General features: G+C 36.6%; 1 protein-coding gene across 2 annotated transcripts; it reads left to right on the forward strand.

The window, feature by feature from the left end:
* Positions 1-916: 916 nt before the first annotated feature.
* Positions 917-27,348, forward strand: LOC137404017 (rho guanine nucleotide exchange factor 10-like). 2 transcript variants are annotated; one of them, XM_068090170.1, is made up of 22 exons: positions 917-991; positions 1,136-1,249; positions 2,329-2,421; positions 2,697-2,912; positions 4,629-4,717; positions 6,057-6,229; positions 7,526-7,641; positions 8,977-9,187; positions 9,445-9,551; positions 10,180-10,330; positions 11,238-11,480; positions 11,889-11,912; positions 12,626-12,777; positions 12,927-13,101; positions 13,367-13,476; positions 13,746-13,869; positions 15,579-15,712; positions 15,956-16,275; positions 17,348-17,490; positions 18,939-19,092; positions 24,085-24,142; positions 26,844-27,348. In XM_068090170.1, the coding sequence occupies exons 1-22, from the start codon at positions 917-919 to the stop codon at positions 26,946-26,948; spliced, it is 3,087 nt and encodes a 1,028-aa protein (XP_067946271.1). In that variant the 3' UTR covers positions 26,949-27,348. The 2 variants fall into 2 exon arrangements, with proteins under 2 accessions (XP_067946271.1, XP_067946272.1); XM_068090171.1 differs by lacking the exon at positions 11,889-11,912.
* The last annotated feature ends 301 nt before the right edge of the window (positions 27,349-27,649 follow it).

Raw genomic sequence — 27,649 nt, forward strand, 5'->3', positions numbered from 1 at the left:
ACACAATAACAATAATTTCTCTCGAAATTAAAATTTAGCAATTTGTGTACTGATTATATACATTATTAAAAGATATACCTTGCTTGCCATGGCGAGTTCAGCGTTATCCGTTATAATAAAACGAATTCGCAAACAGAAAAATGATAAAGTTTAAAAATACATACTAAAATTTCCTTCAACTTACGTCCAACTCGTCTTACGACTGGCCGGCTGGACCCAGATGCAGTCATAATTCGACGACTTACTGTAATACATGTAGATGATGGCTGGCAACCAGTGACAGAAGGCATTTTGAATTATACCTTTATGTCTACATTTTCAATCACGAGGCAGCGGTTGGTAAAGGAAGCCATACCATGGGCTAAAGACTAGCTAGCTTCACCTTACTAACTCAAAACTTATGATTTGACTCAACTAGAGAGGACACTTGTCAAGTACTTACTCGTGTCAATGACTCCAGTTGTTACACTCTTCATTCAGTCTCCAGTAGGAGAAGTAATGAATATACAGACTTAGTCTGTGAAGCCTGAATCATAGGCAGCAGAGCTGTCTGCTGTCTGCATTTGCTGTTTTTATACGATGAGAAGATGTAGGAGTTCCTCATATTCTAGGCTAGTAGCTCTATAAGACTAAGGCTTGTATATCATGAGCATATTCCTTTATGATCAGACATTCATGTTCATAAGCTGTATACACATGAGTTGTTTAAAGTGTTCATTTAGATGTGCATCATGCATCAGCTATGGTGGATGTTTTCTCTCAGTAGAAGCAACTAATGCAGAAAAACCATTTATGCTTGATGCATGCACTCTGTTGGTAGTACTACAAGAAGCCTCTACTCAAAGGTGACATCCTGTCTTCAGAGAAAGTAGAGATAATATTTTACAAGCTAGAAGACATTTTAGATTGCCATTTCATGTTCCGCATTGCTCTCCATGATCGGATGAAAAACTGGGATGAACATGAGGTGATCGGCAGCGAGTTTTCAGAGGTGATTTTTGATGACAGTATTTAGATCATTTTGCGAAATGGTATTCTGCTTTTAACAGTTTTTGACTTTGTTGTGCAAGCTCTCGCCCTGAAGAGATAATTGTTTAGCGCTATCTGCCATCAATAGATTTTCATATATTTGTAGATATCAAAGGACTTTGTCTTGGAAGTCTATAGCGAGTTTATCAACAACTTCATGAAGGCTACAGAGCTGCTCAAGAAGTCGATGAAAGATAAAACCTTTTCCGAGTTTGTCAATGTACGATGAGTATTAGAATAAAATATAAACATTTTGTATTGGTATATTTACTTACAGATAGTAATGCTGGGCCTATACAGCAAATAGCCTGCTACCGGATAATGATAAGCAAGATATTATTCATATATTAACACAGCTTTTAATCTATTTGTGAAATGTTTATTCCAAGCTATAGTATTTTTCCAAATATTAGGCAGGCCCGTATTCCCTGGGGCAGCTGAGCCGCCCCAACTTTTTAGTGATTTGCGGCGACCAAGTACTAAGAATTGTAGTTTAAGCTTATTCACTTGGAATTTTCAACAACTAATTTACTAGCAACTAGCGTTCTATATTGTCTCCGTGGTGATCTCGCCAAATGATTGATCTTGTGAGACTTTATTAAGACTTGGAAACTGAATTTTATTGCTTATAAGTGGGGTGTGAAGAAGACCCCCAAACTTGCATTTTCCTTATCATATAAAACCTAATCAACGTAGAATCAAAACATCGATGAGGAGCACTATGGGGCAGACTCGTCTAAATAATCTTCTAATATTACACATATACAGTATAAAGATGTTGAAATAGATACAGAATCAGTTGTGAAAGATTTCTGCCATGGCCACATTGACAGAACAAGAGCTATTGCAATAAAAAGGTAAAAGCTCTTGTTCTGTCAATGTTCCTTACAGAAATCTGTAGTGTCATAAGTTTTATATCGTTTGTTGAATAAAGAAAAGTTTTGCATGCCATGAACCATCAACAATATATTTATATGGAGATTTAGATGCTTACAATTGATTGCATTTATGCATACTTTGAGGGTTATTGATGCTTAGAAGGTCCAGCGCTTCGGGGTACCGCCCTCAACCCCGTTGGGGGCTTACACCGCCCCCAAACCCCCAGGTGTTTATAACTAGTTGCCTAACATTTGCCGCCCTAACTTGCAGCAAGAGAATACAGGCCTGATATTACTGTAGGTATAAACAACCACTAAATAGCATTTTATGTAAACTCATTGTTAACTAAATATTTATCGTTTCAAACCTAACTTGGTGGTTGGATGTGGTCTTACAATATTAGCTTTCTCGGTTGTGTAGGCACAGATGAAAGCTTCTAATGACATGGTTGGACCTCATGGTCTCATGATCAAGGTTGTACAAAGGTTTCCTCAGTACATTCTTCAAATCAAGGTAGGTCAGAAGTTGTGCTCTTTTCTGATCATAGGAGCTTCATACTGTCTGTTGTTCCTTTGTAATGTGAGTGATGTCTTCACAGATATGTTCGTATACACTGTTTATGTTCATTTACATTGTTGCAGTTTTTGTGATATCTTTTTTGTTGATTAAATATATGCTACATTGTGTTTTCATACTTACATGACTAACGGATGATCACAGCTTATTGCGACAGAAGTGAAACTCTCCACTTACTATACACTCTTATCTCTTATCGGTTAATCTGTTAGGACCTGCTGAAGAATACTCCAACTGATCATGACGATCATCTCAAGCTATACTTGGCTTTGTCAAGGTTAGAAAATGTAGCCTACCAGCTTAATGTGAAAAAAAGAACAAGCGAAGAGCGCCTCGCTGCCAGGCTCCTTCTCAGCAGGATCAGCAAGTCAAATGAAATGAAGAATCCAGACTCTATTCTCTTTAGACAAGATGACGTAAATGAAGTGGTATGGTGAATATCTTCCTTCAAAAACTTAAAAAATGTATGCTTTTTGTTTCAAGTTTTACAAGATGTACTCAGATAGCTTTACAGGTCAGTAATACAATGCAGTTTGTTTATTGTGATCAAATACTAGTTTGAATGGAGCCATAAAACTTTTTTTATTACAGTAAGATTGATAAAATAATTGTAGTGCAGTTTGCGCATCATGCATGATGTTGTCGCTGTTTGTTGCTTTATAAAATGCTAGCCTCCCTTTATCTATGCGCTTCTTCTTGGGCTACATAACTATTAAATCACTGATCTAACTTTTGGAAGTTCTATTTTTTTAGCTAGCATCAAATGGAGATGTCCTTGACATACTAATGTAATGAACTCCAATGATGAAGCATGATTGCCTCAAGCTTTTTATTAGCGTACTTGTAGCTGATTTGTTTGTCACTATTACTTATATTCAGCATGGCAGCATCTCAACAGACTGGCAGCATCTCAACAGACATGGCAGCATCTCAACAGACACCATTGTATTATTGAGAATCTTTTTTACTAAAACTTCATATCTAAATTTAAATGGTTTTGTATGAACAAAAACTTAACATCATTTTGTGAGACTTTCATGTTATGCATTTTACTGAGTCAACTGCAAGCTACTCAGATTAACTCAGAAAGTTAGGCTAAAGAGTGTTGTTAAGAGAGAAGCAAATTTTAAAATTTGCTTCTTAAGAATATTATTCTTAACATTTTAGTATCCTGTCAGTATCATTGTGACAAAAATCAAATGTTACTTGCAGTTCAAGGTTTTGTAGTTTGAAGCTTTTTAGTTTGTACTAGCTTTTGTAATTACCTGAATAATTTGTACTCAACTTTTTCTAGTTGATGTGATTTCTACTTAAATCATACTAGTTGATGTGATTTGTACTTAGCTCGTACTAATTGATGTGATTTGTATTTAGCTCTTACTAGCTGATGTGATTTGTACTTGACTCTTACTAGTTGATGTGATTTGTCCTTGACTCTTACTAGTTGACGTGATTTGTACTTGACTTTTACTAGTTGATGTGATTTGTACTTGACTCTTACTTGTTGATGTGATTTGTTCTTGACTCTTACTAGTTGATGTGATTTGTACTTGACTCTTACTAGTTGATGTGATTTGTACTTGACTCTTACTAGTTGATGTGATTTGTTCTTGACTCTTACTAGTTGATGTGACTTGTACTTAACTCATAACAATTGATGTGATTTGTACTTGACTCTTACTAGCTGATGTGATTTGTGCTTAACTCTTACTAGTTGATGTGATTTGTACTTAACTCATACTAGTTGATGTGATTTGTACTTAGCTCTTACTAGCTGATGTGATTTGTACTTAACTCTTACTAGTTGATGTGATTTGTACTTAGCTCTTACTAGCTGATGTGATTTGTGCTTAACTCTTACTAGTTGATGTGATTTTTACTTAACTCATACTAGTTGATGTGATTTGTACTTAGCTCTTACTAGCTGATGTGATTTGTACTTAACTCTTACTAGTTGATGTGATTTGTACTTAGCTCTTACTAGCTGATGTGATTTGTACTTAACTCTTACTAGTTGATGTGATTTTTACTTAACTCATACTAGTTGATGTGATTTGTATTTAGCTCTTACTAGTTGTAGGAGTTATACAAATTAATAGTCGATTAGCATTCTTCATGCTAAAGGTTTCCTGTTGCCCTTGTAGACTCACGGTTCTGGTGGAACGAGCAAAGAAAAGCCAAGGCGTCTTCTGCTTTTCAATGACATGATTTGCCTTATTAGCCTTGACAACAGGTAAGCATTTCCTTGTCAGCAATATCTCCAAGTTGAACGTACAGCTGTTATTTCTATTTATTAAATTGTGTGATACTTAAACCATAACTGTCACGAACAACTTTTATCGTATTTTCTAGGTAAATCAGACACGCTGATTCCGATTTTGTACTCAAAATAAAGATTAGTCCACTAACCTTCAAAGTCATTTAAGCTTTTTTAAAGCGTTTCAATATCCGTTTCAAAAACAACACGATCGGCATTACAAGCTCCGCCCATAAATATGTGACGAAACCTAGCTTTTTTAGAAACGGAAGTTGGGAATGTTTAGACCGATTTAGAATAATAGAGATGAGTGTCTTAAAACCCATTATTATCTAAATCCAGCCTGTAAAATAGTTTCAGTTTTTTATGAAACGGATATAAACTATTTAAAATTGCTCGCAGCTTGTTACATGACGTTTAAATAGGCTGGACGCCGAGAAAAATGAGCTCAAAAAGCACGGTTTTATCACGAGCTAGCGTTGTTATCGCGCTTTTTAAATATGCAATGCTAAATAGCTTATCTACCTTTCAGAAAAGACTGATATTATTTTTAAGGCTGAATTTAGATATTAATGGATTTTAAAACACCCATCTCTATTATTCTAAATCGGTCTAAACATCCCTACGTAACTTCTGTTCCTAAAAAGCTAGGTTACGTCAAGTATTTATGGGCGGAGCTTGTTATGCCGATCGTGTTGTTTTCGAGACCGATATTAAAACGCTATAAAAAGTTCTTCATTACTCTGAAAGTTAGTGGCCTAATCTTTATTTTGATTACAAAATCGGAATCAGCATGTCTGATTTACCTAGTAAATATGATAAAAGTTGTTCGTGGCAGTTATGGTTTAAAATACGAAGAACGAACCCGGTAATTAATTTAAGACATTTTACGGCACAAATGTTCTGTGCGATTTGTTTTTGTGCTGTTTTCTGCATGGCGAGATTGCTCACAGTATCACTTGACTAAAACAAAACTTGAAAGCTCAAACTCGAGCTGCTACCCTCTAATAAAATACTAAAACAGTGCAATGTTATTAACTTGATCATTGCAATTATTTTATTTGTAAAAAAAGTGAAAACAAAACGAACTCTCTTTAGGGTTTTAAACTGTCACTGGTGTTCCTCACACCTCCCTTTCTAGAAAACAAAATTTATCAACAACTACCAAAATTCAAATAGAACAACTAATTCAACATCAGACAAGTTTTAGGTAACACAAAAATTTTTAGTTTCAACTCTTTTAAATACACTACTTATCTGCCTAAAATACAAAATACACTACTTACCTGCTCTTGTTTCGATATTTTTTTCGCAGATCTGGTATTCAAACATTAGAAAAGATTCAGCTCAAATGGTCATGTCCAGTGCGAGACGTGGAATTTCATGAAAGTGGAGCCTCTCCTAACACCAACTCATTGGTACATAGTGCCTCAGGCGCAGTGCTCATACAGAGCAGCACTATAAAACAGAGGAAAATTGCAGAATCAAGTGAGTTGCTGCTAACTACTACATTTTAGCTGCCGTTCTGGTGTTTCTAATGCTTCCCAATCTTTTACGACATGATTATCTAACAGAAACAGTATGTAGTTAGTCAATAATTAATATAGGTAATAGCTAACGGACAGGGTAGGTAGTTAGTCAATAATTAATATAGGTAATAGCTAACGGACAGGGTAGGTAGTTAGTCAATAATTAATATAGGTAACAGCTAATGGACAGGGTAGGTAGTTAGTCTATAATTAAGATAGGTAACAGCTAATGGACAGGGTAGGTAGTTAGTCTATAATTAAGATAGGTAACAGCTAATGGACAGGGTAGGTAGTTAGTCTATAATTAAGATAGGTAACAGCTAACAGATAGGGTAGGTAGTTAGTCATTAATTTATATAGGTAACAGCTAACGGACAGGGTAGGTAGCTAGTCAATAATTAATATAGGTAACAGCTAACAGACAGGGTAGGTAGTTAGTCAATAATTAATATAGGTAACAGCTAATGGACAGGGTAGGTAGTTAGTCAACAATTAATATAGGTAACAGCTAATGGACAGGGTAGGTAGTTAGTCTATAATTAAGGTAGGTAACAGCTAACATATAGGGTAGGTAGTTAGTCAATAATTTATATAGGTAACAATAACGGATAGGGTAGGTAGTTAGTCAATAATTAAGATAGGTAACAGCTAACGGACAGGGTAGGTAGTTGTGCAATAATTAATATAGGTAACAGCTAATGGACAGGGTAGGTAGTTAGTCAATAATTAAGATAGGTAACAGCTAATGGACAGGGTAGGTAGTTAGTAAATAATTAAGATAGGTAACAGCTAACGGACAGGGTAGGTAGTTAGTCAATAATTAATATAGGTAACAGCTAACGGACAGGGTAGGTAGTTAGTCAATAATTAAAATAGGTAACAGCTAACGGACAGGGTAGGTAGTTAATCAATCTATAATATAGATTGACTAACTACCTACCCTGTCTGTTTGTATATTATATAAATCTCAAAGTTGGTCTGTATGTACTTGTGTAGTTTGGTATGTCAAGTTAAAGCTAATAAAACCTTGGAATGAAGAATCCGTATCGCGGAAGGTTAGATCTTGTCAACATGCTCAACAGATCAATCTCTTGGCATGTCAGTATGAATTATTCATATTTTGCCAGGGTCCTTATCACTCTTACATCAAATAGGTTTTTGTACTCTATGATTGCAAAAAAAGTAACTTTTGTTATTATTAAAGTTGAAACGTAGATGTCTGTATAGCTTGGCATCTATAAACAAACTGTTACAGATGTGACAAATCAAACTACAGCTGCCATTCATAGAGAGCTTGATGACCTCATGCATGATCAAACAATTCTCGCTCAAATCATGAGCTTGACCTCCTCCCTCAAGCAGGAATATCAGGTAATATCCTTGTGAATATGGTCAACCATAAGACAGTCAATTTAGTATCATATCATTAGGTTGCAAAAGACTCACGTATAGCGGTTGAGGACTCTTGCCACCCTCTTGCAACTCTCTTGCAACTCTCTTGCCACTAATTGCAAACCTAACTCTCCTCTATCTTTTCACCTCAGCTGCAGCATAGCAACCACACGCTTCTTTCATATAAAAATTGGGTTTTTGAGCTTGGATACTGAAACTTGTGGGTTTACAAAGATTTTGGGCTCCAATAAGTTTTCACAAACATAAATGTTGAGCAAAGCATTTGATAGAGTAAAAACGACCTTCTTTTATAGATATTATCAGACTACTATAAGGTATTCACATTTTATTAACTAGAGTACAAATGATATATCTAATATGTTTTGGTGCCTTGACTATTTGCTTTATGCAGTTTCTGTAAAAGACACATAAGCTTTAGGTTAGTTGTGCTGCAAACTATTTTCCTGTTAGTTTTCTTGACTTACGAAACTCGACTAAATGATTATAGCTAAAAAGAAAGACTTGCAGTTTTAATTTCAAAGTGTTGAACTACTCAGTATTCTCTGGAGTCTTGTTACTTCCCAAGTGTTGAACTACTCAGTATTCTCTGGTGTCTTGTTACTTCCAAAGTGTTGAACTACTCAGTATTCTCTGGTGTCTTGTTACTTCCCAAGTGTTGAACTACTCAATATTCTCTGGAGTCTTGTTACTTCCAAAGTGTTGAACTACTCAGTATTCTCTGAAGTCTTGTTACTTCCAAAGTGTTGAACTACTCAGTATTCTTTGGTGTCTTGTTACTTCCAAAGTGTTGAACTACTCAGTATTCTCTGGTGTCTTGTTACTTCCCAAGTGTTGAACTACTCAGTATTCTCTAGAGTCTTGTTACTTCCAAAGTGTTGAACTACTCAGTATTCTCTGGTGTCTTGTTACTTCCAAAGTGTTGAACTACTCAGTATTCTCTGGAGTCTTGTTACTTCCCAAAGTGTTGAACTACTCAATATTCTCTGGTGTCTTGTTACTTCCAAAGTGTTGAACTACTCAGCATTCTCTGGAGTCTTGTTACTTCCCAAGTGTTGAACTACTCAGCATTCTCTGGAGTCTTGTTACTTCCCAAAGTGTTGAACTACTCAATATTCTCTAGAGTCTTGTTACTTCCAAAGTGTTGAACTACTCAGTATTCTCTGGAGTCTTGCTACTTCCAAAGTGTTGAACTACTCAGTATTCTCTGGAGTTTTGTTACTTCCAAAGTGTTGAACTACTCAGCATTTTTGGAATCCTGTTATTTACAAAGTACTAAACTGTTTTTATTTGCAGGGTTTGAATGCAGATCAACTACAAGACCAGCTTAAGAATATACAGACATCAATTCGAATCCGAGATGAGCAGCTCCAGATGGTAGACAGCTGCCTCATATGTCTTTCTTACATCAAAAATGGACATCGAATAAATGACATCTTCAACATGGGTACTCCTGAGAGGAAACAAGACTGGGTCATGGACTTTCGAGCTGTGAAGCTTTCTCAAGGTCAGCTGATTTTCACTCGTTCTGAGCTGGCGATGCCATGAATGCATGAATAGTGCAAGGTGGTGTGGCAATAGCAAATGGTCTTGCCTGGTGTAATCTCACGGAAAACCATTAGCGGTATATTCGTATATACATGTATGAATAGAGAAATTTAAGGTTTGTCGTATGTGTATCAGCTGTAGGAGAGGTCACGTACCGGTATCTAATCAAGGGATGTTATGGCTGCACTTATCCAACTAGATATGCTAATGTTTTAGAGCCTATAAATGAACCCTCAAAGTGCTGGCTCACAGAGGAACCAAAGATAAACTATCCTCTAGTCATACGAGATGTTGATGTTGATGTGACCAGCATGCATACTCAGGTCAGTTTTAGCTTCGTGTTTTGTCTACTCAAGTGCTGCATCAAGCACAGTCAGGAGCATTTGTCTTGTCTTTTAGGCTTCCTAATCATGTCTCTTCAGACACTGACACTATGACACTATGACGCTATGACACTGTAACACTATGACACTATGACACTATGACAGTATGACACTGTGACAATATGACAGTATGACACTATGGCACTATGACACTATGACACTATGATACTATGACACTATGACAGTATGACAGTATGACACTATGACAGTATGACACTATGACATGAATACCTAGTTTAGTTTATGCCTGTTCCGGTACCATATCAAACACACTCAGGTCCAGTACTATGACATACTTTCTGTGACATACACTATATAATCAGGTACTATTTCATTAACACTCAGGTACAGAGCTGTGACATACATTATAATGTGACATGCATGATAATTTGTTATGACCTATAAGGAACTGTAATTGCCTATTTATCATGTCCACCATGCTACTTCCAAATTCATATGTTATTTTTCTGTCTTACCTAACTTGTGCATTCATAGGAATTCAGTTGAGCATTCAAACATGGAAAAGAGTAGTTGAACATTTTATGAAAGAGTTCATTGATTGTTTTAGGTTAAATGTGCTACCTCTATCTTCCTTACCAACACTTCAGGAGGCATTGGGTTACAGTATCTCTGGGTCTGCTCGAGCAATGACAGCTCTGGACAGGTGACACTTCTCTCAGTTCACTCAAACCAGCCTCACATTATTGAGTGTTTCCCAGGTACACAAGTAAGAGTCTGTCAGGGTCACACAGGATAACCATAGTGGATATTTTCTCTGCGTTTGCATGACTGTTCTTGCACTTTTACCAACCATTGAATAGAATAAATTGGTTGTATATTGAACATATAGACAGGTTAATAGGCTATGCTACAACCTCCTTTGACTTGTCACAATAATTTGAATAATCTTTGATTCTTTCTTTTAGCCAGTCTGCACCATAATTGTGAAATCATAAAATGTTTTTAATAAAAACAAAACTGCAATCAAGTTTAAAACTATCAACATACAATTTGTTTTATTTGCTTTTACTTGAAGGTGAATTTGCTTAAAGCTGGCAGCTATTTTAACAAGAAGAATGCATGTGTCAGTGTCAGTCAACTTTCTATCTTTTTTTCAATGTTCTCTTTCCCTAAATTACTTGATCTGCATTTATATCTCTATATCGACAAAGCAATAATATCTGCTCGGTGGTGAATATAGGAATATTGTATTTGAAATCTTTCCTCAGCTTAATCTGCATGAAATAGTTTAGAGTAATATTAGATGTAAAGCCAACTTTGGAAAACTATCTAGTGTAGGTAAAGTTAATCTCCAGTAAACTTATAAGTGTTTCAAGTACCTGCTGGAAGTACTCAACTAGTCAAGCACCTGCTGGAAATACTCAACTAGTCAAGCTGGAATTACCTGCTGGAAATACTCAACTAACTATGAGCTAGATATAAGTTTTATGCCTATGTTGTTGTAGGGTACGGTGAGGCAGGCAAACAGCTCATATAAGGCCAGCATTTCATAATTAATATACTTACCCATAATTCACACTGGTTATACTCACCCTCACAACATAAAGTTTTTGGCCACAAAGCATGTTACTATCTTTCCCTTCTAGTTCATTTCTCAATTTGTAGCATGTACTGGACCTATCACCTGTTGCGCTCTTGTGCCCAGCAACATTCACTGCTCGCTCGATCATGTCTGGATGGCCGACTCCAATAGAAACATATTCGTCCATTCTCTTCGTGTTGGCGAGTGGAGAAAACCTTACCGAAAGTTTTCTGTGCTTGCCGAGGTCAAGGACATGTGCTGTTATGACAATCATGTCTTCCTCGCTTTAGCTGATGGTTCAATTATGAAATATGCGAAACGAAAAGGTGAGATCATGCAAATTATCTCAGTTATGAGATCCCTTTGACCAGATTAGAAAGATGTCACAAATTGTTGAATTGAACAACAATTTTTATTTAAAGGCTGACCATAGTGAACTGACTAAAAAGCATCACTACCTGTTGATGTTAATATTTGCACTCTAACATTACCAACCTTTTTAGCTTAGCTATCTGATGGTCACACACCTGCTCTAGCCATAACACACTTGTCTGAACTGTCACACACTTGTCTGGGCTGTCACACACCTGTCTAGACTGTCACACACTTGCCCTGGCTGTCACTCACCTGCCTGATATTCTCCACAAAGCTCACCCTTCTTATTCCTTCACCATCAGTTTTATTATTTCAATCCCAAAACTGGTACATTAAATATATAAACTATTTGTTTCTAGCGGGCGGTTCTCTTACAGACTATGGTAAGGAATACAACAGTGGTAGTTAGTGACAATGTGTGCTTGCTACAACCTGTTATTTTTATTAATAAATTTGTCCCTCTCCTCACTACAATCATGTTGAGACTGTTAATTTAACACTGTTAACAGTTGGTTAACAGTGTTAACCAGGGCGTTGTTAAACTCAATGTTCTAAAAGACAGTGAGCAATCGAAGACTCCCTGACTCAGGTCTCCAATACACTCTAGCATGCAGTTGTCTAACAACAGTAAACTGATGTTTGTTCCTTCAAGATTGTTCATAACCGACTTCACAAGTTCTCATAGCTATGTTAGGGCATTGGGGCTGCTTGGCAGGCTTCTTTGTATGCAATGGAACCGTGGCTGTGTGTTATGTGCTGCTTTGCTGAATGGTATTGATATATTATTGCTTCGGTGAGGTGACAAGCAGCGGTTTGGCTTTATAGTGTGAAGTAAGCTACAGCCATTTGTTTCACGCAAAGTACCTGTGATGTCAGAAAGAAACAGTTTAGGTTTTCAATCCGTAGTGTTATAGCCAGTTGAGAAGAAGGTAAGAAGAGATAGATAAACAAGTTTAGTCTGCAGCTATTAAGTCTTAAAGCTCTCTAAACTGTATGTATTTGTGAGTGAGTGTAATCCAGAAACTTAAGTAGATGGAAGTCTGGCGAAGACATTTCTCGTCACTTTAAAAATTCTATTCCAATATTTTGATTACAGGCAGTTCGCTATACACCCAGCCTACTTTGAAAAAGCTGCCAGACATAGGTAACCCTGTTAGTGCTCTGCTAGCATGTGATAACAACAAGTTACTGGCGGCGTGCGGAAACACCCTATACACACTCAGCACAGTCGGTGCACTCAACATACTGGTAAGTCAAACAAATGTTAGCAGACTCTTGTCAAACGCACATACGTGTGCATTGAGAATGAGAATATTTGTATACTGCTGTTTATCATTGTTTATTAACCTATATACAATAATTTTGATGTATTTCATCCCTTATATATTCTATCATAGGACCGACACCAAGTTCAAGACTTACCTCACTGCATAGATAAGATGATCAAGTTGGGGCTGGGAATCTGGTTCTCGTGTGTTAATGACCCTAACCTTCGTCTCATACACCATGAGACCTATAGAAGCATATCAGAAATGCACATTGGTCGGTCGCTGTGCAGGCTTCTACCTACTGGTCAGTATATATGTTGAACAGCGGCAGCCCTTCAGTCGAAAGCTACAAGACCACAGACTTTTACATGCTTTAACTTTTCATTTATTTTGAGTATATGTGGTTTTATTTTCCACTTTCTTTGAAAATTTCTGGTTGTACCTTTTCAAGCGATACATTATGGCTTTGGATTATCTCATCGTTTATTGTACAATCGTCTATCTTTTGTCGTTTGATCTCCTGGATCATCTGTTTTTAAAAGCTCACATGTCCACATTTGTTTTCTTAGAGACAGAGTCAATAAGTAGCAGCCATGTAGGCATCACGGCTCTCAGTTCTTCGCAAGGCCTCATCTGGGTCGGCTGCAGCACCGGACACATTCTCACCATTCCTGTTCCTGTAAGTTGGCCTTACATACCGACTCCCAACCTTCATACAAGTTTGCCTACAAAGGTTCTCCTAATAATTCTGATGAGCCCATCAAATAACTGCCTTTTTATGAGGTAAATGACAGACAGTATAAATCATTCAATGCCTACTCTTTGCAGAAGACTTATGCCTGCCTTTCTGGCTGTGTAAGTTACATCCCATACCTCTCATACCCTGCAATATCACAAGCCAAACAATCAACATGTGTATTGATAACAATCTGTGCATATGTTGTTTAGGTGCTAGAAGGTATTCCTCAGCAGTCAGGCAAAGTTAACCTTTCATCTATATGTCATTCTGGGCCAGTTGGTTTCATCTCTACCATGAACTGCTGCATCACCCTCAGCCCACAAGCCCTACCTGGTTGGTACTAGTAACGAACATGTATGGCTGGCATCTACGACTGACATGTATGGCTGACAGCTTCTAAAACTGACATTTATGGCTGACAGCATCATCCTCTTTGTGGATACTTAAGCAAGACTTTACATCAATTGTATTGTTAAACTTGAAAGGAGACATTAAAAAAATTTAATTACTTTGAAAGCTGGGTCTAGAAGTATGTGCAAGCATGTAGCTGTTGAAAATTAAATAACTCAATTCAAACCATGCAACCATACAAAACTCGTATAACCGTATAAACTGATATCACAGAAAAATTATATTCCATTTCTCGAATGCCTTGACATACTCAAAATCAGACTAGTCATCAACTGCTAATCAGACTAGTCATCAACTACTAATCAGACTAGTCATCAACTACTAATCAGACTAGTCATCAACTGCTAATCAGACTAGTCATCAACTACTAATCAGACTAGTCATCAACTACTAATCAGACTAGTCATCAACTACTAATCAGACTAGTCATCAACTACTAATCAGACTAGTCATCAACTACTAATCAGACTAGTCATCAACTACTAATCAGACTAGTCATCAACTACTAATCAGACTAGTCATCAACTACTAATCAGACTAGTCATCAACTACTAATCAGACTAGTCATCAACTACTAATCAGACTAGTCATCAACTACTAATCAGACTAGTCATCAACTACTAATCAGACTAGTCATCAACTACTAATCAGACTAGTCATCAACTACTAATCAGACTAGTCATCAACTACTAATCAGACTAGTCATCAACTACTAATCAGACTAGTCATCAACTGCTAAAAACTTAATCAATTCACGATAAAAGTATGCAAGTTTGGCTGAAGCTTATTCACTGTTTTTAGAAATGTATATTCTGTAGTCAATATTCTTGAAAGAGCCATCTTCTTTTTTTTTCTGTTTTGGTACCATTGCACAGTGAGTGCAAAACTTTGCAAACGTATGAGACAGTTCCAAATGCTTTTCACGTGTGAAGCCCTGCACATGTGAAACCCTGCACGTGTGAAACTGTGCACATGTGAAACTTTGCACATGTGAAGCTCTGTACATGTCAAGTCCGTGCATGACAAGCCCTGCACATGTCTAGCGCTGCAAGTGTCTGGCCCTGCACATGTCAAGCTCTCCAAGTGTCTGGCCCTGTACATGTCAAGCTCTCCACGTGTCTGGCCCTGCACATGTCAAGCTCTCCACCTGTCTGGCCCGGCACATATCAAGCTTACTTGAAGCTTCTTTTATTTCTATTAAATTTCAGAGCTAACTTTGCAGACTCTCAAAGTTTATATCTTGATTGTTCTAAAGAGTTGTGTTGCCATGAATAGCAAAACAGCTCCTCTTTACTGTTTACATCTGAATGTATGACAGCAAACTGGTTAATTGTGTGCCCTTGATATGCATGACGTAGCAAGATTAGCTAACTCAGCGTATAAACATTGTTTTACCTAACACAACCTATTTTCCATAAGAAACGTTTCAGTGTTTTGTATGCCCCAGAGTTCTGAATTTTGACAGCTTCGCTGTAATCTGTTTAACAGTTTCTTTTCTTGAACAAGGCGATAGTCTACAATAATCTGGGGCATTGAAGACCCTCAACAATATGACATTTCTCTGTCGCAACAATATGACATTTCTCTGTCGAGTCCTGAAACTTTACTAATGAAAATCTTATTTTTTGAAGATGACTTGGAGTCAAGCGCAAGTTCGTCTCTAGCAGAGGACGATGTGAATGATGCTGCCGATGAGATGGAAGCTGACAGATCCTCGACTACGTCTCCGCATAAGCCGAGATCGCTGAGCCTATTTAAAACTAAGGTTAGGCAAACAGGGAGAACTGCCCATATTTTTACTTCGATTGAATATTTTGAGTTTCTCCTGTGAGAGCCTTATATTAATATACAGGCAGACATCCACTATAAAGACTATCAGCAAATATGTTAAAATTTGATAGAATTGAATTTTACAGCTTGTAGGAATCAGATAGCCTGCTTACCTCATGTTCTCACTGTTATAACAACATTTTTTTGTACATGAGCCCTTGTGACAATGCCTTTTTAGCTCTTCGACCGATTGGGAGGAAACCACCTCAAACAGGCTAAAAATGTGGGAGCATCTACCCCTAACTTGGCGAGTTTGAACGCTGGCCTACGCAGATCTTCCATGGGCATATATGATAGTCTGATGAGGCTAGATGACCTTGATAGCCCAAGTTCGACTACAGATTGGGTAAACAGTTTGGTACCAACCAACCCTTTGCCTCGAGAGCGACACTGCTCTAAAATCTCCACCTTGAGAGGAAATGGTAAAGTCAGAGTGACAAGGTCATCCAGTATATCTGACCTTGAGCCAAGTATCCTTCGACCGGCCAGCAGCAGAAGGTCAGTTTCTTTAGCTGTCAAAAGCCAGTTATAACTTTGGCATGACTTACACTTTCTAAATATGGTTACATTTATAAAAGTTCTTGTCATGCCAGTGGCTAGCTAGCTCTGCCCTATTTGGAAGTTGTGTACTCATGATGAGACCAGCTCTCTCCAAACTGTCATATGAGAAGTCAATTTATCCATAAGTCTGGCAATAGTGTGTGTGCGTGCGTGTGTGCAATATTTATTGACAAATAGATGGTATGTCTGTGATCTATTGACCAATAGCTGACATGTCAGTGATTGGTGATATGATAATTTCTTAAAATGAAAGACTCATTGAAAGCTGAATTGGCTTAATATTAAGTACTGTATATGAAATACTGCAAGTTGGACTTTTGGCATTTAGGAAAAAACTTGCTGAATGTCTGGCCTTGCGCAGTAACAGAATAATTACCCTATGAATTTGAGTAACACACCTGAAAAGCTAGATCTTTACTAAGATCTTGACTAAAACAATACTCGCATTTTGGGCCAGCTTAACAATCGGTACCCGTAATGGTCAACAGCGCTAGTTATTAACCCCAAGTAAGCGCTTTTAGTGTGAGTATCTCAACCAATTTAATGACTATTTGCCCAATTAAACCGTCGCTAGATTTTAGTTGCTGAAACTGTGGACACAGGGTTTAACGAAAAGCCAAACACTGAGATTTATATAAATATATAAATTGAATGAATTGTTTGTAATACAGAAGTGTTCAACAGAAGAGAGACTGATGTTATATAGTTTAGGGTTAATTATAGGTATCCTGTTAAATTTAGCAAAGTTTACAAATAAAATACGTTGTGATTGAGCAAACCACAAAAAGTTTTCAAAAAAGTATTTTTCATTATTTTCCTGAAAAAGGTTTAAAATTTAAATAATTTAGATGAGTATGTTTTCATGTAGTACATACTTATGATATACTAATGTTCAACATTATACTACAAGTATTCTCACATGTGAGCTGATTAACTGTCTCAGATATATGGGAAAATAAAAACTGTAAACCTGGCACATTGAGTTGCAGTTTATGTTTTGGGACCACAGGACTCAGGTACAGAGCATGTGGGCACTACATACCACTTCCTCTCACTCACTCTCTTCTGAGGCAGGCGACACTGATGAGGTATCTAAGGCTAAAAGCAAAGCACTGGACAAGGCACATAATGATGTTAATGTGGAATTGAGAAGTAAGCATAAAGCTGGAGTTGTCTTGCTCTTGTTACTAGGGACACTGTATCAACTGTAGGCTCATTTTTGAACAATTGTTAAGCTAAACAAAAAAGCCATTGCTTGTTTGCAAGTAAAAGTTGTGATTCTTTATTTCACTGCATTTGGTAATTCTGTAACTAAAACGGTGTTCATTGAACACTTGTTCACTAAAAACTATAACTAGAGGGAAGGAAGTGTCTTAACAGGCGTGGAGACTAGCAATCACTTGTAGAGCGAAAGGCCATCACTGAAGGTATTCCGTTGCAGATTGTCACTTATGTGAATATGCATACTGTGAGTTATGGAATTAGCCCAGCACAGGCTTGGTTCACTGTAACATACACTATAATCCCTAGATCATATGATTAGCTGACAATCAGCCAATGTTTGTTCAACACACCTAAATAACTTTATTAGATTATATAACATCTTTTCTGGATTACGACTGCAGGTTGGCCATTAAACACCCAAGGTATGTACTAATAGCAGGCTGAATGATAATATCACTTAACAAAAAACCTGTGTTCCTCCAGTAGCTGCGAGTTGCTTACCACTCCTCCATTCTTCTCAACTTATTCCGAAGTTATACTATTTTGTCTAAAAGGCAAACTCCATGCTGCTTTACATTTCATCAGCTGTAGGATTGTCCTGCAGCATCCAATAGAGGAGTTCTATCATGTGATTTTTTGTGTGACACACTTAAGAATGGTCTAATGTGTGATATGTTTATGAGATACCTCTATTGGTAGTCTATTGTGTGATACCTTCATGTGACATGCTTATTTGTTCTTCCCAGCTCTAGATTTCCATGCTAGCTTTGGCTAGCTCTTCTAGTTTGTCTAACGATCAACTGTAAGCCTTCTACTGTAGAATACTACTAAACTGCAGTGTTTTATTCATTTCATCTTAACAAGTACATCTCTTAAACCAACCTTAGGGGTGTTTTCTTGCAACTAAAAATCAAAGTATCAAATGTGCGATCTCTCTTCTGCACAATCGTGTCACGTATGAGTGGAAAACTCCCAATGTTTGTCAGATAACACATTATGTTCAGTGTTTAACTTTGTAACTTGAACAGAGTGTTGAAGAGAGAAATTCAAATATTAGCCTTATGTCCACCAAATATTAGCCTTATGTCCACCAAAGTATCATTAAGCTAAATGGTGTAACACAAGATCTTCTTTAGAGGATCAATGTAATCACTTGAAAATATCACAAAAATCCTATATTAATAATACGTTAAAACAGTTTGCTAGTTGTTGTCTATAGTACCTTTATTTATTGCATTTTGATAACCTCAGTGAACAGAAAAAAGCTGTTTCTCACTGAAATTGTTAGAATTTAATGCTACCATTTCATAATTATATTAGCCTGAACTGTCAGGCTAATAAAATTATATGCCCGCTATGGTCATTTTCTTTTGCAGACAAGTTTGGGAGCCTCTCTCGTTTTGACAAAAAGGACCGGACCCTCTCCGTTAACTCACTCTTGTCTAGAGTTGCCGAGGACGAAGAGCTCATTGAAGAGTCAGATGAATTTGAGGATAGTTTTGAGGAGAAAGAGGAGGAAAATCCACACAAGTACGTTATTAGAATAATAGCTGTCACACCTCCCAATACCGACTTTGCAGAAGTTATTATTGCAGCATCAAACTTTTTATAAAACACTACAATACTTGTTTTATTGTTGCTGCGAGACATTTAGAGCGGGTGACATTTGGAGCAAGTGACATTTGGGTAACAGGTGCTCTGATGCTTACAAAACTTGCAACCCAGGTGCTATGCTCTTCCAAAGATGTTCAGGAGTTAACATGAGTTAACATTGGAGAGCAGTTATTTAAGAACAATACAATTTGTGTTTATTGTGCTATAGACAATGCAGAAGGCTGTTTATTAGAGTTGCCCCGATTTTGGTAGCGGAATCGATATCGGTGCCGATAGGGGTGTCAAGTATCTGAATCAGTATCGGCCGATTTTTTCTTAAAATATTTGATACTTCAGATACTTTTTACAGATCAACTATTTAGTAGAAAACAGTATTTTGGCCTGCTACACCAATAAAAATCATCAGCTGCAAGTTCCTTACTTTTGCCTAATAAATTCCGGGCCTGTCACACAATTTATTTCATGTCTGTTATATTAATAGCCTGATCAACATCAACACAGCTGAAAAACATTTTTGCTTTAGTCAGGACATAATCACAAAGTGTGGTATTTCCGCAATTACAGCGATAAGATTTATTGCAGCTAATCACGAACAATATAACAAAGATGGGAAACATGAATGTAATGTATTATTTCCAATTACTAGCATTATGAAAATAATTTAAGCAGTTGATGCATAAATTTATCTATCACTATCTTGATCCTGATGATACAATATATCGTTTGTATCGCACAAAATACGGTAACACCAGAGGCTTATCGGTATCTAGCCTGTCCTCCATTATCTGTGGCAAGTGAGTCCCTCTTCAGTACGACTGACTCCATTGATAGTGATAGAAGAAAAAGACTTCTTTCTGAGAGAATTGAATCACTAACAGTAATTAAAAGAAGAGAGATTTCATTATCACAGAGAAAGCTGTAGCACTAACAGTAATTAATTAACTATAAATTAATTATAAATTACAAAAAACATGGACTGTTTTGTTACTACATGCACGGTATGTCAGTATGTGAATATATATTTTTTCATAAATACAAACAAATAATTACATTAATATTTATATTTTCTTTGCGTTATATTTATATTTGCATAATAAAATGAACAATTATCTATGCAACACAAAAGATTTGAATCGGTATCTGAATCGGATTATTTTTCAATAAAAATCGGTATTTCGGATCGGTATCTGAATCGGCTGGTAAAATTAAAATTAGGGCATTTCATAGATATATAAACCTAGATTGGCCAATAGGTAAAAAGCCTGTCAGACTTAAATAGCCTGACGTAACGTCATTGTATTGTACCTCATGCTTGACTGCACTGTTGATTACAATGGAGCTAATGAGGAGAAGGTGACAAAATCACATTTATTTTTACATAAAAACCTTCTTGTATACATAATCCAGTAAACTAAAGCAATTCTGGGATAATATCTGATAACCACCATAGATTAAAACTATAAAAGCTATGAAATGTTGCACACAAATCATGAGTCATCAGGGCTTTATTTGCCACCCTCTCCTATCCCCATTCTCTCTTTTCCCCTTCTCCAAAGAAGAAGTGAGAAGGGAAAAGAGAGAAGGGAAAAAGGAGAGGGGGGGCAAATAGCATACCCTCCCGAAGCGCCAGACCCTGGCCAGGCGAATAGACTAATATCATGCTGAAATAAACATGACTAAATATGATGAGCCTGTGAAGTTTTGATCTGATCAGGGAAATGGAATCAATGGCTTTCTTAGCTAGAGCTGGAACAAGACCAAGGAATGCAGGGTCGGACCAGACTCGGGTCAGCAATGAGGGCCAAGATCGGGTCGGACCGGGTCAGCAAGCGCGATTTTTTATTCATTTAAGGTTAAGAGATAGTTATATTACAGCCTAATGTTATGACATCAATAAACTAAAATAAAAGAAACCATTGTCACACCAATCATTATATTTTGTGGCTTGGTTTATAGATGCAATCTACAATTTATGGCTAGACATTGGTGGATCAATGCCATTCAATGGGTGATAGATTAATGGCATGAATTGGCTAGTATTTTTATTACAGATTTTATTTTCAACTGCTATTATAATCAACAAGAGATTAGTTAAGAAATACTTCACAAATATAAAAATAGATAACCCAGCATAGTGAAAAGCAAACATCCATCACTTCCCTAAAACTTCTGGTATTAGTGAAAGAAACTGAAAATAAAATAAATTTGCTGGATTGAAGGTTCTTAGACGCGCTTTTAAGTTCCTCAGGATGCCCTTGTTGTAAATGCCTCAATAGTATTGAGGTGGACCCTTCTTTGTAGCTTAAAGGTTGACTTGCAACAAAATTCACATTACAGTTATTTGGTATCAAAAGATTCACCATGTCTTACTCTGTTGTGTTGTAGGTGCCAAATACGTGGAAATGTGATTACAAGCCCTTAAAAGCTCAAAAACGAAAAGTCGCCGTAGATTGGAATCTGTTTATTTCTCTGACGTATTCATTACAGTTTGGTTATCGTCTTGTGACGTGATGTTCTCACGTGAATTGAAAAGCCAATACAAAGCTCAATATAAAACTTATCGTAGCACCAGTTTATGACAAACACTTCGGGTTATACCGAAGACCCCGTATCAAATATAGATGCTCGCTACATTACAGTTTTGTTTCGACATTATTCAATCGTCAAGTCGTAATCTGATCATGTGACCCAATACTTCGAAAATAATTTTTGCAGCACTTTTCGATTATCACAGGGGACCAACAGGCTTGTCATGATTATCCGACAATGATATGTACTCCTTCGAGCTATGGTTAAAAAGTTTAATGATTTTTTACGATAAGTTATAATATATCAGTGCTAAAAGTGACAGCATTACAATGACAATAAAACAGACGCGTAAGAACAATAGACATGGTTTTATTGAATGCAAGAAGTACATTTGTGAAAATATTTCGACGAATGAGGTTGCATGAAAGTGTAAACAGAAACCATCCTGTAACAACTACGTCCCATTTGAGCCGTTTTGAAAAGCGAATCCAAACTACGGGCGGTCTCGTGTGGCTGCGATTAACTGTTCGTTTTTAGCTTTTAAGAGCTTGTAATCACACTCCCATATATTTCACACCTACAACACAACAGAGTAAGACATGGGGAATCTTATGATACCAAATAACTGTAATGTGAATTTTGTTGCAAGTCAACTTTTAACTTGCTTTTGCATATTGTACAAATAACTTGGTATTTTCCTTTCGTGACTGGCTTCTTCATGAACTCCCAGACCACCGACATGTTGATTATTTCTTGCCAAAAAAAGTTGTGAAACCTATAGTCCAAAGACTATTGTCGCAGACGTAAAAATATAGTCTTGACTCACCTTGTTTTATTTCGCCTGGTCTTTCTGCGCTAGGACTATATGCTACTCTATTTCAATCGCACTTAAAAAGCGATATACAACCGCTGTTGCTTAGCCATTAGCCTACCCATGTCTTTGTATAGGAAGACCCGAAAGTCGGGTGGCCCGACCCGGGCACCTCTGACCCGGTGGGTCAAGACCAGACAAGCTACCTGTGCCAGCTCTATTCTCAGCTTCATAATACGCCCCAATCGAAATATATCTCTTTGCTATCTCACGAGCTAGGCTACTAGCTTGATGATTACACTTAAACAATAGCATGATGTTGAACCTCAGCAACTTCTCCATGGTGGCAATTAGTGCTAGCCTGGAAAGTTTTTTACCAATCCAGCACTACTAAGCAACACTCTTGTTGCTTTCTCACTGTGGTTGCAAACCTCAATCACCACAGTCGAAGACAAAGTCAAGCCACCACGATTCTTAACTGTGATTAGGGAATTCGTTGCTTGGTTTACATCATAGTTGGTAACATCCACGATGCTAGTGATACAATCATTTCACTTCAGCTTTGGTGACCTAGCCAGCTACATAGCCAGCTGTAAAATAATCATTCTGTCTCTTTTTTGACTTAAGACATACTTGCATACTCATCATATTTAGTCATGTTTATTTCAGCATGATATTAGTCTATTTACCTAGCCAGGGTCTGGCTCTTCGGGTGGGTGGGCTATTTGCCCCCCTCTCCTTTCCCCCTTCTCTCTTTTCCCCTTCTCACTTCTTCTTTGGAGAAGGGGAAAAGAGAAAATGGGGATAGGAGAGGGTGGCAAATAAAGCCCTGATGGCTCATGATTTGTGTGCAACAATTCATAGCTTTTATAGTTTTTATCTATGGTAGTTATCAGATATTATCACAGAATTGCTTTAGCTTACTGGATTATGTATCCATGAAGATTTTTATGTGAAAATAAATGTGATTTTGTCACCTCCTCATTAGCTCCATTGTTAACAACAGTGCATTCAAGCATGAGGTACAATACAATGACGTTACGTCATGCTATTTAAGTCTGACAAGGCAACGGATGGGAATAGCTATTATTGGCCAATCTAGGTTTATATATCTATGGGGCATCTCTACTGTCCATGCACTTGTGTTCATGTTCCAAGTATTCAATATGTGAAAAAGCTAGGAATGATGTGATCATAGTATAACATATATAAGTTATATAAGTCGTACAAAACTGACGAATGAATGTACCAAGATAGTAATGAAGGACTATGAAATATTGTATTTGTGCCTCTCAAGTAAGTTTCACAAATATTGCAGGCATACCAAGTTTTTACATAGTAAATCACTAGTAGACATTGCAATCTATTGCGTAACAGATAATCTATGCTACTGCTCAATCTACTCGCTGAGCCTGAGTGCACTAAAACCGTGCAAAGCTCCACTATCAACCACTTGAGGGCACAGAATCAACTGGTCCGACAGGCTGAGCAAATAGACTAGATTTATCATTAATAAAGGCGTGCTGCTCTCAAACTGTTAATAATCTATGGTACTGTTGCTATTGTAGCGCTGCTAAAGATGCAGAAGAGAATGAGGAAGCTCTTGTTGTTACCAACTTTCTCAAGGTGAGGCTTTATGACTGTAGAGGACCAAGGCAGGGTTTATTAAGGGCACTTTTGGATTCCGTATGTATTCTCTATAGGAGTTAAAAATGTCATCCTTGGAATGGGGTATTTAATAGGCATTCGTTTTGCCATACCGTATCCATGATACGTAAGGATACATGTACGCATATATGTACGTATATATGGTACGTGTATACATATATACATTAAACAATATGTGACAGGCTGATAATTACTTTGTGGGTAATTCTCATACGAATCGAGGACACTTGTCATACACCAAATGCATTTATTATAAGGCAAAGGATCCAATATAGTAGCCTACAAACATTAAAATATTTATAGAGATTGGGCTAGTTTCTGATAATGCATCACCATGTGTACGTATCTATGGTTAATAGACCTACCCTACTCAATGATTGCGTACTATTTTGTACCTAATTAATGCAAAACCACCATGTTTTCTTCAAAAATTGTAAAAGTATGTGATAGAAACCCTATCCCTTTACATTTCCGTTTTTATAGTAAAACAATAGTGCGTCTGACGTGTTATGTTAATGCTTATACTGTGATACTCAAATGCTTTTACTGCAATACATTTGTGACTCCATTGCAATACATAAGGGCATCTGCTGCAATACATTTGTGACTATACTGCAATACATAAGTGCATCAGCTGCAATACATTTGTGACTCTACTGCAATACATAAGTGCATCAGCTGCAATACATTTGTGACTCAATTGCAATACAAAAGGGCATCTGCTGCAATACATTTGTGACTCTACTGCAATACATAAGTCCATCAGTTGAAATACATTTGTGAATCTACTGCAATACATAAGTGTATCTGCTGCAATACATTTGTGAATCTACTGCAATACATAAATGCATCTGCTGCAATACATTTGTGAATTTACTGCAATACATAAGTGCATCAGCTGCAATACATTTGTGACTCTACTGCAATACATAAGTGCATCAGTTGAAATACATTTGTGAATCTACTGCAATACATAAGTGTATCTGCTGCAATACATTTGTGAATCTACTGCAATACATAAGTGCATCAGCTGCAATACATTTGTGACTCAATTGCAATACAAAAGGGCATCTGCTGCAATACATTTGTGACTCCATTGCAATACACAAGGCATCTGTTGCAACACATTTGTGACTACATTGCAATACATAACTGCATCAGTTGAAATACATTTGTGAATCTACTGCAATACATAAGTGTATCTGCTGCAATACATTTGTGAATCTACTGCAATACATAAATGCATCTGCTGCAATATATTTGTGAATCTACTGCAATACATAAGTGTATCTGCTGCAATAAATTTGTGAATCTACTGCAATACATTTGTAAATTTACTGCAATACATAAGTGCATCAGCTGCAATACATTTGTGAATTTACTGCAATACATAAATACATAAATGCATCTGCTGCAATACATTTGTAAATTTACTGCAATACATAAGTGCATCTGCTGCAATACATTTGTGAATCTACTGCAATACACTAGGATTTCTACTACAATGCATTAGTACTTTTCTATCTAGTCATTAGTAGCTCTATTTCAGTACAATTTCAGTTTATTGCAGTAAATCAATCAGAAGTTTTAAAACAATACATTACCAATTTTACTGTAATACAAAAAATTCACTGCATTGCATCGCTGCCTCTACTGCAATACAATGTCAAGTATCTCGTCTTACAGTAGTGGTATTACTGTTATACATCAATGATTTATACTATTAGTAGTTTTTCTGCAATACAATAGAAGTATTACTGCAACACATTAGTAGTTCTAAAACAATACATTAACAATTTTTTGCAATGCAACGAAAGTATTGCTGCAATACATCAATAGTTTTATAACCATATATTAGTAATTCTCTTGTAATACAATATAAGTATTGCTGCTATACATTATTAGTTCTATTACAATACATTCTTCTGCAATACATAGAAGTATTACAGCAAGACAATAGTAGTTCTAATACATTACATTAGCAATTCACCTGCAATACAATAGAAGTATTGCTGCAACACAATGATATTCCTATTTTTATTCATTGACAATTTTCTTGCAATACAATAGCAGTATTGCTGCAATACATCGAGAGTTTTATAACAATATATTAGTAATTCTCCTGCAATACAAGGAAGTATTACTATTATGCATTACTAGTTTTATTAGAATACATTAGCAATTCTTTTGCAGTAAAGTAGAAGTATTGTTGCAATACAATATTAGTTCTATTACAATACATTAGCAGTTTTCCTGCGATACAATTGCAGTGCTACTGATGTACATTATTAGTTCTACTACAATATATTAATAGTTATTCTGCAATAGAATAGAAGTATTGCTGCGATACAATAGAAGTATTGCTGCAGTACATTATTAGTTCTATTACAATACATTAGCAACTCTTCTGCAATACAATAGAAGTATCACTGCATAACCTTAGGACATCCACTGCAGCTATCAAGTAGATCCAGTAAAGAATGTTAGTAATATTTGTGTTACTATTCAGTAACTAATCTGATATTGTCTATCCCTTGAGGGTTTATAAAATCAGCTATAGAACTCATCAGAGCCTGTTACTCCAACTCACATGGAATAGTGAACCCGAAGGGTAGCTGCTGATAGGACATAATTGACATCCTCGTGTTTTCTTATCTAGGCATCTCTTATCATATCCGGGGGAGAAGGACTCCATAACATCCATGAGCCTACTTCTGACCTCACAAATTCTACAGTTATCATGTGGCAGCAAAACCAGACATGATCTCATTAACTACTGCTGTTGTCTTCACACCGTACTTCCAGCAAAAATTTATTCTTGTATTTACATGACTGCTATATTATTGTTTACATGTTTTCCTTTAGAAATAATTTATAAGCTTTTCCACATTGTCTTTGAATGCTGAGAGAAAATTATTTTTGATATTAATTAGTTTCAATGAATAATCCTGCTTTATGTTTGCATAAGACAATTCATCTTTGAGAAGGTGATAATAGCGGTTTTATTATAGTCAAAATTGCTAGATTAATGATTTCCGTAATAATTCTAGTGTTTCATTGTAAATCATTTTAATTATTCAGATTACTACTTTTGCAACTGAACATTTTCAATTTTATATTGTAACGCTCAAAGCCAACTTTACAATCAAATGCCGTCAGTCTTGTTAAAGTGTACAGGAACTGTTTGTCCTCTTACCTTTAGTCAGTGCCTTGAACTTGTTGTTCACAATCGTAGCTGGTACCTTCTCTCTAAATATTAGTAGCTAAGCTAGTACAAGAGCTAGTAATGCCTAGTCTAGATACCAATAATGCAGTTGCTGTAGCAGTCAGTACCTTTACCTTTACAAGTGGAATGCACTTGCTGAGTGCACCTTAGTAGTAACCAAGTTGACATTTAAACTGAGTGATTTTGTGCTAAGTTAAAGTTGGTGCCTTCTCAAGCTGCTCTGAGGAAATGATGGTCAT

This window comes from Watersipora subatra, chromosome 9 (genome assembly GCF_963576615.1).
Source record: "Watersipora subatra chromosome 9, tzWatSuba1.1, whole genome shotgun sequence".
Classification (NCBI taxonomy): Eukaryota; Metazoa; Bryozoa; class Gymnolaemata; order Cheilostomatida; family Watersiporidae; genus Watersipora; species Watersipora subatra.